The 12,845-nt window shown below is 56.1% G+C and overlaps 1 protein-coding gene across 1 annotated transcript in view; it reads left to right on the top strand.

Annotated features, from left to right (window-relative positions):
* The window catches only part of LRP5 (LDL receptor related protein 5), an 88,838-nt gene that overhangs the window by 53,047 nt on the left and 22,946 nt on the right, over positions 1-12,845 (top strand). The window contains exons 9-13 of the mRNA XM_021685276.2: positions 4,465-4,681; positions 6,733-7,022; positions 8,493-8,719; positions 9,982-10,166; positions 12,302-12,625. Coding sequence (XP_021540951.2) covers positions 4,465-4,681; positions 6,733-7,022; positions 8,493-8,719; positions 9,982-10,166; positions 12,302-12,625 — 1,243 coding nt within the window. The remainder of the gene's footprint in view (positions 1-4,464; positions 4,682-6,732; positions 7,023-8,492; positions 8,720-9,981; positions 10,167-12,301; positions 12,626-12,845) is intronic.

The following is a 12,845-nucleotide window of genomic DNA, read 5'->3' as shown; positions in this document are numbered from 1 at the left end:
GTCCGGCTTGCGTCGGGGTCTCCATGCTGATGGTGGGTGGGGACTCAGGACACACCGGGTCTGTATTGAGGTGTCTGCTCCCACGCCCCTCCACTGTTCCCTCCCACACTCCCTCTGTGGCTCTCACTTGGCCCTTTCCCACGGCTGCTCAGCGGGTCCCTGAACAGAGCCGTCACGTCCCCCCAGCCCCCTCCACACCCCTCGGTGAGCACCTGTTCATTCCACGGCATCCACGGACACTGCCTCATGCTGGAAGAGCAGCGAGGGACAGACCGTGCCCTGATGGGGCGGATGTTCTAGAGGGGAGATAGACATGGGGGGTAACAGGACAGGTGCAGCGCGTCGGAGGTGGTCGGTGCTCTAGAGGGCCACTGAGGAGAGGGGATGGGGCGCGGGGGTGGGGTGACATCCTGGCTCCCCGGACGGTGCGTCGGCTGCTTTTCTAACCGTGCCTGTTCAGAAGCCCCTGCCTTCGCTGACTTATTTGTGCAGCTTCTGTTGCTTTCTGTTCTGGTGCCCTTAGCAGCGTTGACGGGCAAAGCGCTTAAATAGCCGGGCACACGCTCCGGACGCATGTTCGTGGAGGGTGGTTTTAGCCATTACTGAATAGAAGCAGGGACTGGTCTTGCCCCTTTGGAGGCTTGAGTTGCCTTTGTGAAGCTTCATCCTTGGCTGTTTCCCTCGGCTGCTTGGACTCGAGGATGGAACAAGCAGAGGTCTTGCAGGCCAACCCAGGCGCTTCAGCCCATCTCTGCCACAGGAGGTGTCACCTGCGTGTGGCTCGCCCTGGACTTGCTGGGGGCTCCGGATCATCTGGGCTCTCTGAGGCCCCCTGCTCTCTCATCCCGGCCAGGACAGTGATACCTGCCATCCCGGGTCAGCTCTCAGATCCGGTGGGGCAGGCTGGCGGGCAGGCTGAGGATAAGTCCCAGAGGTCACACCTATATCTGTCTCCCTGCTCCTGACACGTACTGGGTCAGTGGAGGGACTTCCGGTCCAACCAGAATAAATACTCAGCACAAGAGGGCTGGTTGCAAGGCCTGGTGGCCGTGTGTCCCCCGGGGAAGAAGTTAGAGCATGGGGCTTCCGGGCAGCTGAGCCATGCATATGTGCACGCAAGTGTGTGTTTAAGATCTTTTTTATTACCTGGAACAAAATAACCAGGGCAGTTTTAATTTGGGAGGTTATGTCTGACTGTGATAATTATTCCATCAGAAAACAGAAGTCTTGGGGCGCCTGGGTGGCTCAGTCGTTAAGCGTCTGCCTTCAGCTCAGGTCATGATCCCAGGGTCCTGGGATCGAGCCCCGCATCGGGCTCCCTGCTCGGCAGGAAGCCTGCTTCTCCCTCTCCCACTCCCCCTGCTTGTGTTCCCTCTCTCGCTGTGTCTCTCTGTCAAATAAATAAATAAAATCTTTAAAAAAAAAAAAAAAGAAAACAGAAGTCTTTTCCCTTGAAATGTGTGCTTTCAAAGGGTTGGTCTTGGGCTCCTATCTCTTGTCATGGTGACTTTCTGGGGCCCACCATTTTGTGGGTCCTCCCCGCAGACCCCCATGGGTGCTGCCCCTCCGAGCGCAGCTGGGATCTGCGGGTGTCTGCTCCGCTTGTCCCCCCTCTCTGCTGCCCCCTCCCCTATCCCAGACCCGGGCACGGAGCGCGGAGTTGGCCCAGCGCAGGAGGACGGAAGCCAAAGGTCAGAGAGAGCAAGGCTGGCCCCAGGCACCTTTGGCATCTGGCGTGATCATTTTTGACATAACTCCTCGGAGAGACGTCCAGTTTCCTTTCCTGAAAATCGAGGGTGCAGGCGCTCAATTCTAGAGCAGGGGTGAGAATCTACAGCCCGTGGGCCTGATTGCCTGTTTGTCCCACTTCCAAACAGAGACTGGTTTTTACACTTTTAAATGATAGCGGAAAAAAAATTGAAAGAAAAATAATATTCCATGACGTGTGAAAATGACACCAAATTCAAATTTCAGCGTCTACGAAGTTATTTTTGTTCCTTGCACAAACGATGTTCTGTAGGCGCACAGCCTCGCTCACTCACTCACGCTCTCTGTGGTTGCTCTTGCATTACCAAGACCATATGGCCGCAAAGCTGGAAATGTTTATGATCCTCTGCAGGAAAAGTTTGCCAGCTCCTGACCTGGAAAATCTGTCTCCCATACTCTCCCCTGACTCCCAACATTCTTGGGTTGCAAATTCGATTCCATTATTCCTGAATCCTGTTTGGACGCATTACCCTCGCAGGAATCCGGTGGACCCGTGCCCTGTGTCTCGTCTCCTTACCCTCGGCTCCTCTCTAGGAAAGCTGGGATGTTGAAATGTGTGTTGCTCCCTGTAGACAGGCCCCACGGGTGCTCCAGGCCTGGGGAAAGGCCCGGTCCAGTAGTTACTTTTATGGATGGGCTGGATTTGCTCACTGTGTGCAGAAAGCTGCCACAGAAAACCACTTTGGGCTCGTGTATTTTTCTCAAGTGTTAGAGTCTTGATGGAGAGCCTGCGAGGTGCTTCTTGGGTTCTCTTGATTGGTGTGGGAGGTGATCGGGGTGAGGGAGCGGCTTCTGGAAGGGGATGGGATCCTGCGTTCGAGGTCGGGGCAGGAGGGGGCAGAGGCGGAGAGAGAGAGAGGAAGGGCTGCCAGCCTGTTGGCCCCATGTCCTCCGTGGGCTCGTTTTCATTGTTCTTGAGCCAGGAAAAAGGTACTTCCTTGCCTCAGTTCAATAGAATGTGTATTTATTTATGTCTGGAGTTCAGTTATTAAAGAAAACTGAGAAAATATGGAAATACCTAAGGAAGAGGAAAATCTCTTACAGAGGCGGTATTGACATGTTGGTGCATTGAAGCTGAGTCTTTTTTTCTAGATGTGGATGATTTTCTTTGTAGTGTCAATGTAGTGTGTGTGCGGACCACCCCTGGCGCGGCCCCCGTTATCCCGAGCTGAGGAAGGAGCAAGGGTCCCCAGGGCCTTGCTTGAGCCCTGCCCCTGACGGGATGGGTTCCTGGAGATACTCTTTCTCCTCTCCCAACCTCACCTCCTGGGCCATGAGCCCAGGATGAGACCCCTCCCAGGGGCAAGTTTTGTGCAGAGCGTTCTCTGAGGGCCGGCGCCCAAACCATTTGGAAGAGTTAGTCCATTACCTGCCATTTACTGCTAACCAGTGGGGCCAGGAGTGGTGCCCAGGGATGAGGACAGAAATCGGTGCAACCCGAGCTCCTCCCTCCAGGTGAGGTTGGCAGCTCCCCAGCTCTCGGTACAAGGGCACCCCCCAACCCCACGTTCTCACCTGGGCAGCGTGTTGGAACGCCCCGCGGGGAGCTGCTTCCAGGATCCATACCTGGGCCGCAGCCTCCCACTTCTGCCTGAATTGCCTCAGACTGGGGGTCCAGGCGTTGTTCTGTCTTTGGTTAAGTTGCCTGGATGACGTCAGCTGCTCCCCTCAGTGACAGGTGGAGAAATAGGTCCACGGGGCGCAGGGGCTTGCTGGGCCCAGCCCAGAGCTGCCGGCTCCTCCCGGCGACCTGGCTGTTTTGTCCTGTGCTGTCCGACAGCAGACGACCCAAGTCTCTTCTGTTCAGCCTGAATTTGATCTGTCTTCTGTTCTCACCGCCTGCAAAACAGAGGGTTTGTCGCTTTTCTGCGGAGCTGGAAGTGTCATCTGGCTGCAGGAGGTCTGTTGGGACTTGTCATGTCTCTTTCATCCTGGCCTGAGAGCCGGAGAATCTTGATGTTGTGTTTTATCGAGTCTGCCTTTCAACAGAAGCTGCTACAGGATCATCTGTCATCGGAATCGTGGGCGTTTTTATGTCTGACAGCAGTTTTCTCCTTTGTGGCTTTTGTGGTTAATGCTTTTAATCAGCACCGATTCTTCAAGAAAAAGCTAGCTTTTGTATCTCAGAGTAAATGGCCTGGTGGGGCTGGCGGGGGGGGTGGAAGATGTCTGAGAGTTACGGGCTCAGACTTAGGGCCAGAAGTGCCCTCGGAGTTCATCTGGGCCTGACCAAGCAAGACATCAGTCCAGAGACCGGTGCGACGTCTTGCCCAGGGCCCACGGCGTCTTAGTAATCCAGCCTCTGGAAACTCAAGTCTGCGTCAAGCGTGTGAGTTGACGCCTGCTGGTGCTGTGTGCAGGCACATGTTGCTATCAGAGCCCGCCCCTGGTCTGAGACCCACACCTCGGTACTGCAGGCAGATCAGCCACAGGAAGGGAGAGGACAGCCGTCCGCCTCGCCTGGCCCTTACAGCACAGTGTCTGTACCCAGGTAGGGGGGGCTGTGGGGAGAGCCCTGAGCCAGCCCCACCACTGAAAAGGTCATTCGTCCAGCTCTGCCAGGGAGCCACGGCACCTGGCTTCGTATCACGGCCTCGCGGGGTGCAGACAGAGCTGAGCATCCCAGGCGTTGACCTTGGCTCATTTCCGGCAGCTCAGGCCCGAGGCCGGTTCATACCTGTGTCTGCCATCCTGCAGGTGATCAACGTCGACGGGACAAAGAGGCGGACGCTCCTGGAGGACAAGCTCCCACACATTTTCGGGTTCACGCTGCTGGGGGACTTCATCTACTGGACCGACTGGCAACGGCGCAGCATCGAGCGCGTGCACAAGGTCAAGGCCAGCCGGGACGTCATCATCGACCAGCTGCCCGACCTGATGGGGCTCAAGGCCGTGAACGTGGCCAAGGTTGCCGGTGAGTCTGTTCAGCCTCCAGCCGCCAGCGAGCCAAGCCTGCTGGTGCCAGGAAGAAGCAGGGGGCTCGTGGCTGCCCTTCAGTCCCCGGGCGCGCACCCTGGGGAGGGGCAGGACAGGATATGGTGAGATCTGGTGAAGGACAGGTGGGACACTGCGCTGAAAGGGCCAGGCGAGGCGGACGGCTGTCCTCTCCCTTCCTGTGGCTGATCTGCCTGCAGTACCGAGGTGTGGGTCTCAGACCAGGGGCGGGCTCCGATACCAGGCTCTGGCTACGTGCCTCAGCGCCCGGAGCAACCCCATACACTGATGACCGTATTGCCCCACTTGCATGGGAGGAAGGACGGCCGCACAGCCGCGTTGCTGATGTGGCTGAGCTTGGGACTCACTCCAGGTCTGCCCCCACCTCCTCACTGGGGTGGGCTGTGATCGTTGTCCAGCGTGGCCGGGCTGGACCTTCAAATACATACTTTTTCTTTTCTTTTTTAAGATTTTATTTATTTGTTTGAGAGAGAGACAGCATGAGGGGAGGGAGGGGCAGAGGACGAGGGAGAAGGACAGGCATATCCCCTGCCGAGCACAGAGCCTGATGTGGGGCTTGATCCCAGGACCCTGAGCTGAGGTCAGATCCTTAACTGACTGAGCCACCCAGGCGCCCCAAACACACACCTTTTATCTGAAAGCCAGGATCTGCAAAAAGCTCACTTAACGTGATTTGTCTCTTTATGAGAAGGATTCCAAATGCGGGTCGTTAGGCTACACGGGAGAGAGTAGCGTCCAGGTGTGGTGGGGGCGGGGCTGTGGGCTCCATGTGGGCTGGGGCTCTGTTCCCAGCGGGGGCCTCTGCACCTACTACAGCACCTCACATCGGAGGTGCTCAACAGAACTTTGCTGGATGAAGGAATGAATGGATGAATGGGCAAAGAGGATCCAGTGCTTGCCCTCAGGTAGCTCCCGGTCTCTCTGTCTAGTGGCTGAGACACTCCTTCATGCTACGCCAGGCAGTGGCTAAACCTGGGATGATGCTAGGGATGCCTGGCTTTAACACACACGGGAGGTCACTTGAGCTTGGAATTTAGGGGGCAGGTGGGGGCCAGTTTGGCCAGGCAGAGGGGCAGCTGTGCAAAGGCCTGGAGGTGAGGCCGTGGGGCGGGGGGGCCTGAGAGCAACTGGGCCTTCTGTGTCCCCGGGATGGGTCTTACCGCCCAGCCACCTGGGTTCCTGACGAAGAGGGATGGGACCGATAAGCTTCGTTTCCCAGTCGCCTTTTAGAACACGCTGAATATCTGCTGTGGACGGTGAGGCCCGTCTGTGAGTGATGGTTTAAAAAAACAAAAAACCCAACAGTTCCTAAAAAAGATGTGTCTGTCAGGTGTGCTTTCAGGTTGAGAAATTGGGTTCATCTCTCTCATCTCAGGACTTCCTGAGAGAGCTGGGGAACAGGGTTCTTTTTTTAGCTGAAATACTTAACACTACATTAAAGTCACTTTTAACAGCGCCTCGGGAGGTAAGGGAGATTAACAGGCTGGCCACCAATAAATGAACACCCTGAGTACTCTGCTTTAATGCAGAAGAGACCCCCTTGGCGGTCCTGGGCGAGTCTGGGTTTGTGAGGCGTTGGATCCTGGGAGGTGCCATCTGGGCGGTCGGTCCAGTCAGCAGGCCTGGAGTCCGGGCCCGGGGTGTGTGTGTGAGACTTGTCCCATCACGGCCCATTCGTACAGCCGTGCCACTTCCTGCCTTTGTCACCTTCACCAGCCTCCCTGGGCATCACTTTCCGCGACTGGCGAACAGCGGTGGGGACGGCTCCCGCCCCCCAGGCTGCTGGGCGGACGGACTGAGTTTCTAGGCACTGGGTCACCCCGGGCGCAGAGCCAGCCATGTTGCCATTGTTGCTGTCCCTTGCAGCTGGGGAGGACCTCGGTTTCCGTCCTCCCCACCCGGCGTCCCCGTGTGCTGTCTGGCTGGGGCAGAGCCCCGTGGGACGGTGGAGCCATGCCCACCTGCCCCTGCTGGGCTGCCGAGGGTTAGAGCTGCCGTGCTTGCTTCCAGGAACCAACCCGTGTGCGGACAGGAATGGGGGGTGCAGCCACCTGTGCTTCTTCACGCCTCACGCGACCAAGTGCGGCTGCCCCATCGGCCTGGAGCTGCTGAGCGACATGAAGACCTGTATCGTCCCCGAGGCCTTCCTGGTGTTCACCAGCAGGGCCGCCATCCACAGGATCTCCCTGGAGACCAACAACAATGACGTGGCCATCCCGCTGACGGGCGTCAAGGAGGCCTCCGCGCTGGACTTCGATGTGTCCAACAATCACATCTACTGGACAGACGTCAGCCTGAAGGTACGGTCTGTGGGGTGTCCCACGCACGCAGCTTCGCTGTGGACGCCTCGCCTGTCACGGCGCCACCTCGAAGGCTTTTATAGTCTATTAAGACTTAGAAGAGCTGTAATATTCAGGGGCGCCCAGGTGGCTCAGTCAGTCAGGCGTCCGACTCAGTCTCAGCTCAGCTCATGATCTCGGGGTCATGAGTTCAAGCCCCGCATTGAACTAAAGAAAAAAAAAAAAGGAGCCGTAATATTTATGGTAACGTGATCTATGACAATAAAGTATGAGTGACTATTTTAATAAATTATCACGAATGATTATAACCAGCACATCCACTAGACACACGGGTGGGCTTTGTGGGTCTGGGAAGCGTTTTGTTGTAAAATTGACACCGTCTTTGGATTTGCTCCCTCAGCAGTGGCCACCTGCTTAGCAAATGCTGTCTTTGCGCACGATGTGAATATGCAGGAGTACGCAGAAGGGCCTTTTCTTCTCGTAAAGCAGGATTTGGCAAACTGGCTCGCGGGCTGGCCTCCTGGTTGTGTAAATAAAGTTTTATTGGAACACAGCGATGCCCATTTGTCTCTGGGTTGTCTGCGCCTGCGCTGCTCGATTGTGTAGTGACATCAGATCTGTGTGGCCCTTGGAGCCTAAATATTTACCATCCACCCCTTTAGGGGAAAGTTTGCTTGCCCCTGGTCTGAAGTACCGGACAACCGAAGTAGCGTACTCATTTATCTCGTATTCTGCCGATGGTGTTACACATCTCTTGGAGATTTTTCTGATTCTAAGTCCTGGGAGCTCACTGGCGAAAGAGGGCAGGAGACAGAAAAGTATAAAGAAGAAAATAAAAATAAAATAAAAATGAAAATCACTTCTATCCCCCCCACCAGCTGACGTTTCAGGGCAGTTCCCCATGCCCCAGTGTTGCTCATGGTCCCTATCAGGTGCTGTAGAGGGTTCTGTATCCTGGTTTTTTTACTTGACATTATGAGAGGTAATTGATTATGCTGTTAGGAACTCTTTCACACAATTCTTTAGGTGAGTCAAGTAGCCCACTGCACAGATACTCCGTATTTTATGTAACCGTTCGCTTCTTTTAAATGTTCTAGTGGCTTCCCGTTTCCCCGCTGTAAACGATACCATGGTCGTGAGCGCTTCTGTGTCGTTTCCATAGCTCCTCACCTTTTGCATTTTTATTAGTCCCTAATAAAACTTCATGACAAAGATTACCGAATGAAAGGACTGATCTGTATGTGATATGCATATAGAAATATAAAAACTTAAATATTATCAAGTCTTTTTTTCCCCTAAAAACGTATTTTGCTACATTTCAAGCATTTATTGAAAAACCTTTGTATGTGGGCGATTGGGCACCAGATGTGGTCAGTAGTTGCTCCGGGTGGCCAAGCATCTATCTCATGGTTAGAGGTCTGCAGAAAGGCTGGTTCCTAACCGTGGCCCTTGCCTCCTCCCCGTTCCCAGACCATCAGCCGAGCCTTCATGAACGGGAGCTCCGTGGAGCACGTGATCGAGTTTGGCCTCGACTACCCGGAAGGCATGGCCGTCGACTGGGTGGGCAAGAACCTCTATTGGGCAGACACTGGTACCAACAGGATCGAAGTGGCCCGGTTGGATGGACAGTTCCGGCAGGTCCTCGTGTGGAGGGACCTGGACAACCCAAGGTCCCTGGCCCTGGACCCCACCAAAGGGTAAGAGCCGTTCCTGTTCGTCTCACGTGTCCCCGCCCCCCTCCCACTTCCGTACATCAGCCCGTGTGTGACGACTGTAGGCCGAGGGGGTTGGCTGTCCAGCTGGCCTTCTCATTAGAGCAGTCCTGACCGCCACTAGCTTTGAGGTGGCTGGGGTGGGCAGGACCCTGGAGGTATCTAGTTTATTTCACAGAGGGGAAACTGAGGCCCAGAGCAGAAGGAAGGAAGGGTGGCTGCTCTATTGGATGCTGCACTGGGCACTTTGCCCCGAGCTCAGTGCAGCATCCGGGGAGCCTCCATGGGACAAGTGTCTCTGTCCCTGATGTTGCAGATGTGGAAACTGAGCCTCAGAGAAGCTGAGTGACTTACTGAGGGACAGGTAAGCAGGGAGAGCAGAGCTAGGCTCCTTCCCTTGCCCCGTGTTGCTGGCTTTTAGGGCCTTGGAGTCCAGCGCACTCAGAAAGGGCTCCTTGCAGGCTTCCCAGGCAGGGTTCCACCTGCCTTGCAAGGCACTTGCTTTTACCTGTCAGGAGCCTGGGGGCCCTGCCCTGGGCACGGGGGCCAGAGGGACCAGGGTTGAGTCTCCCTCTGCACCAGAGTTTTCTGTGGTGCGGACCCAGTGCTCGCCCCCAGTGCATCAGTGATGGGTACGGCGTACCCCGAACGCTGCCTGTCGCACACTGTCAGAGAAGGAAAGATTGCAGGACGGCAGAGCAGAAAGGCCCGGTTTTAGCCGAAGGGCAAGTAAGACGCACACGGTTCTGGAACAGGGGTTCCTTCTGTGGAGCTGCTGAAGAAGAAGGGAGGAGGACCCTTTGGAAGCAGGAAAGCCAAGTTTGGATCCTGGCCCCGTAGTGCCTGCTGGCCTCGGATTCTTGTCTTCTGCCCCTTTTGAGTAAGGGGACCGTGTGTCCTGATTCGCCCACATTCATCCTGACTTCCCCTGTCACCCTGGCGTCCCGTCCAGCTTAATTAGCATTCGTCTCTGACAAAAGTATCCCACCTGGAGTTCTATTACGAGGTCACCCCCTCTGTGCCACCGGTCTGGGTCTGTAAACGGATGTGTTTGCCCTCACCCTGCAGGTGAACTGTTGTGGGAATTCAGGAGGCAGCACGTGACAGCCCCTGGAGGGATGTTAGGGTTGTGGGGGGCTCCCAGGGTGGAACGGGCCACGCCGAGGAGATGGCGGTGGTCGTGTCCCCCTGCCCTGCAGTGAGGGCGGACGCACCTGAGCCCGCTCTGCCCTCCCTGTGTCTTCCAGCTACATCTACTGGACTGAGTGGGGTGGGAAACCCAGGATCGTGCGGGCCTTCATGGACGGGACCAACTGCATGACGCTGGTGGACAAGGTGGGTCGGGCCAACGACCTCACCATTGACTACGCCGACCAGCGTCTCTACTGGACCGACCTGGACACCAACATGATCGAGTCGTCCGACATGCTGGGTGAGGGCCAGGAGGGGTCCTGCTGGGCGGGGGCATCCCTGGGCTGGGGCGCCGGCTACCTCCCGGCCCCTACTGCACCGTTCCCGCTGGCCGGCGAGCCCTTAAGCCCCACAGGAGGTATGGACGCAGCCCTGGCTGCTCATCCAGCTGTGTCTTCTTCTGGGGGTTGTCCCTTTCCACCCCAGTGCATTGCTGTAGGCATGTCGACAGAGGCCCTGGGGACAGTTGTTTGCTGCACACCTACTAAGAGCCGGGGCTAGGCCCTGTGCCGGGACTCTAACATGGTGTAGGTTTTCATTGATGGGGAAACTGAGGCCCAGGGAGGTCACAGGATTTCCCTAAGGTCGCAGAGTGCTGCCCAGATTCCAGGGCTAACACACTTCATCTCCATCTGACCCCAGGCACCTACTGTGTGCTGGGCATTATTCTCGGATCCACTCATAGGCCACACCAACATCCTGGGACTAGGTAAAAAAAAAAAAAAAAGAAAAATACCTCGTTCCAAGTCACCCACCAGTGGGGGCAGGACATGCAAATCTAGACTCTGTACTGCTGGAAGGGAGTGGTTATGTTAGCTCTCGGGGGTAACCGGGTGATAGGCTGCCCCAGGCGATGGAGAGAATTTGATTTTCTGATCACCGCTGTTGTCCCGCCGTGATGGGTGTGGTTGTGCCCATTTTACAGGTAAGAAAACAGAGGCATAGGCCAGCTGAATGGCTTGTCGCAGGTATCGTATGAGCAGAGCCAGGGCTGGAACCCTGGCGTCCTGGTTTCTGCTCAGGGCGGGTTGCACCTGCCCCGCACGCTTCCTGTCCAGGTTTCTGAGGCCAATGGCAAGGTTTGAACGTGTCTTTGAGACAGCCCCGCCAGCCCCACAGTGAATTACGAGAGGCTGGTGCCTGATGAGGAACCCATCCCTGAACAGCGGTGGTTGCCTGAAATCATTAAGCTCACTGACTGCCCTGGAGGGAAGAGGCACAGGGGCGGAAATCAGCACGAGCCCCGAAACTTCCACGGCCCTGGAGACCGAGGGTGGCCACGTGCCATGGGCCTGGCTGTCACTGTGCTCTAGCTTGCTTTCCATTTAATGCCACAAACATTTATGCACCGGGGGCCTCACTGTTGGGGTGCGGTCCTGGCCCGGCCTCTTACCGTGTGACCTCAGCCACGTTCCTTAACCTTCCTGGGTCTCGGTTCCCTGACACTGATGGCGCGTTCCTCAGGCAGCTGCCGTGAGCAGAACTGAGTGAAAGCACTTCTCACCGAGGATGGTTGTTGGGAGCCTGCTCCTGGCGCGGGGCCCCGGGCGTGTGAGCTCGAGTATGTGTTTGATGGACGCACTTGGGGAACGTCTTTATGTAATGACGGGCTTGTTTCTGATGGTAAACTAATCAACGTAGGACATTTCTGAAAACACAGAAACACAGGAAGAAAAAGTAATTATTCATAATATTCACCACCCCATGTTAATTAATATTGACATGTTGGCGTATTTCTTCCTAGTCTCAAAGTTTTTCATTAATTTTTTTTTTTATTTTAAGATTTTTAATAATCTCTACTCCCAGTATGGGGCTTAAACTCACGACCATCAAGAGTTGCATGCTCCATGGACTAAGCCAGCTGGGCCCCCCTTTTAATTGATTTTTAAAAAAAATTTTTTTTAAAGATTTATTTGAGAGAGAATGCACACCCTCGAGCTTGGGGAGGGGCAGAGGGAGAGAGAGAATCTCAGGCGGACTCCCCGCTGAGCGCAGAGCCCAACACGGACCTCGATCCCAGGACTCCAGGATGGTGACCTGAGCTGAAGGCAGACGCTTCACTGACTGAGAGCCACCCAGGCGCCCCCGTCCACTCTACTACTGGTGGACATCTGGGTTGTTTCCCGGCTGTGGCTCTGTGCACGTTTTAGTCTATGTCATTGGAGTGGACAGCACGTGCATCTCCATTGCGGTGTAGGAGGGGACTTGCCTGGTCACAGGGTAGGTGGCCTCCAGCTGCAGTCGGCCCTGCTTGGTTTCCAAAGCGCTGGAACACTTTGACTCTGACGCAGGTTGCCAGGCAGCTTCGAACCAGTCAGCCCCGCGCTGTGGCCCGGCCGTGCATCGCTGACGCCGTGCCCATGTGTGTCCACGCAGGTCAGGAGCGCGTCGTGATTGCTGACGACCTCCCGCACCCCTTTGGCCTGACGCAGTACAGCGATTACATCTACTGGACTGACTGGACCCTGCACAGCATCGAGAGGGCCGACAAGACCAGTGGCCGGAACCGCACCCTCATCCAGGGCCATGTGGACTTTGTGATGGACATTCTGGTGTTCCACTCCTCCCGCCAGGACGGCCTCAACGATTGCATGCACAGCAACGGGCAGTGTGGGCAGCTTTGCCTCGCCATCCCGGGCGGCCACCGCTGTGGCTGTGCTTCCCACTACACCCTGGACCCCAGCAGCCGCAACTGCAGCCGTAAGTGCCCCGCCGTGCCCTGCCCCTCCCCCATGTCGATCAGGCTGGCTCTGGGGACGGAGGCACAAAGGAGCCTCTTGTCCGGAGGTGCCTCGGTGTTCACGGATGGTTGAGTAGGCTGTACACTGCGTAAGCCGCACGTTACCTGGAGGCCTAGGCCTGGCTCTGTGAGTGAGTGCTCTCCCCTGTGAGTGGATTTTACATCCAAAGATCCTCCTAT

Source organism: Neomonachus schauinslandi, chromosome 11 (assembly GCF_002201575.2).
Source record: "Neomonachus schauinslandi chromosome 11, ASM220157v2, whole genome shotgun sequence".
Classification (NCBI taxonomy): Eukaryota; Metazoa; Chordata; class Mammalia; order Carnivora; family Phocidae; genus Neomonachus; species Neomonachus schauinslandi.
Note: the sequence above shows the minus strand (reverse complement) of the source record. Positions and strands in the feature narration are given on the sequence as shown.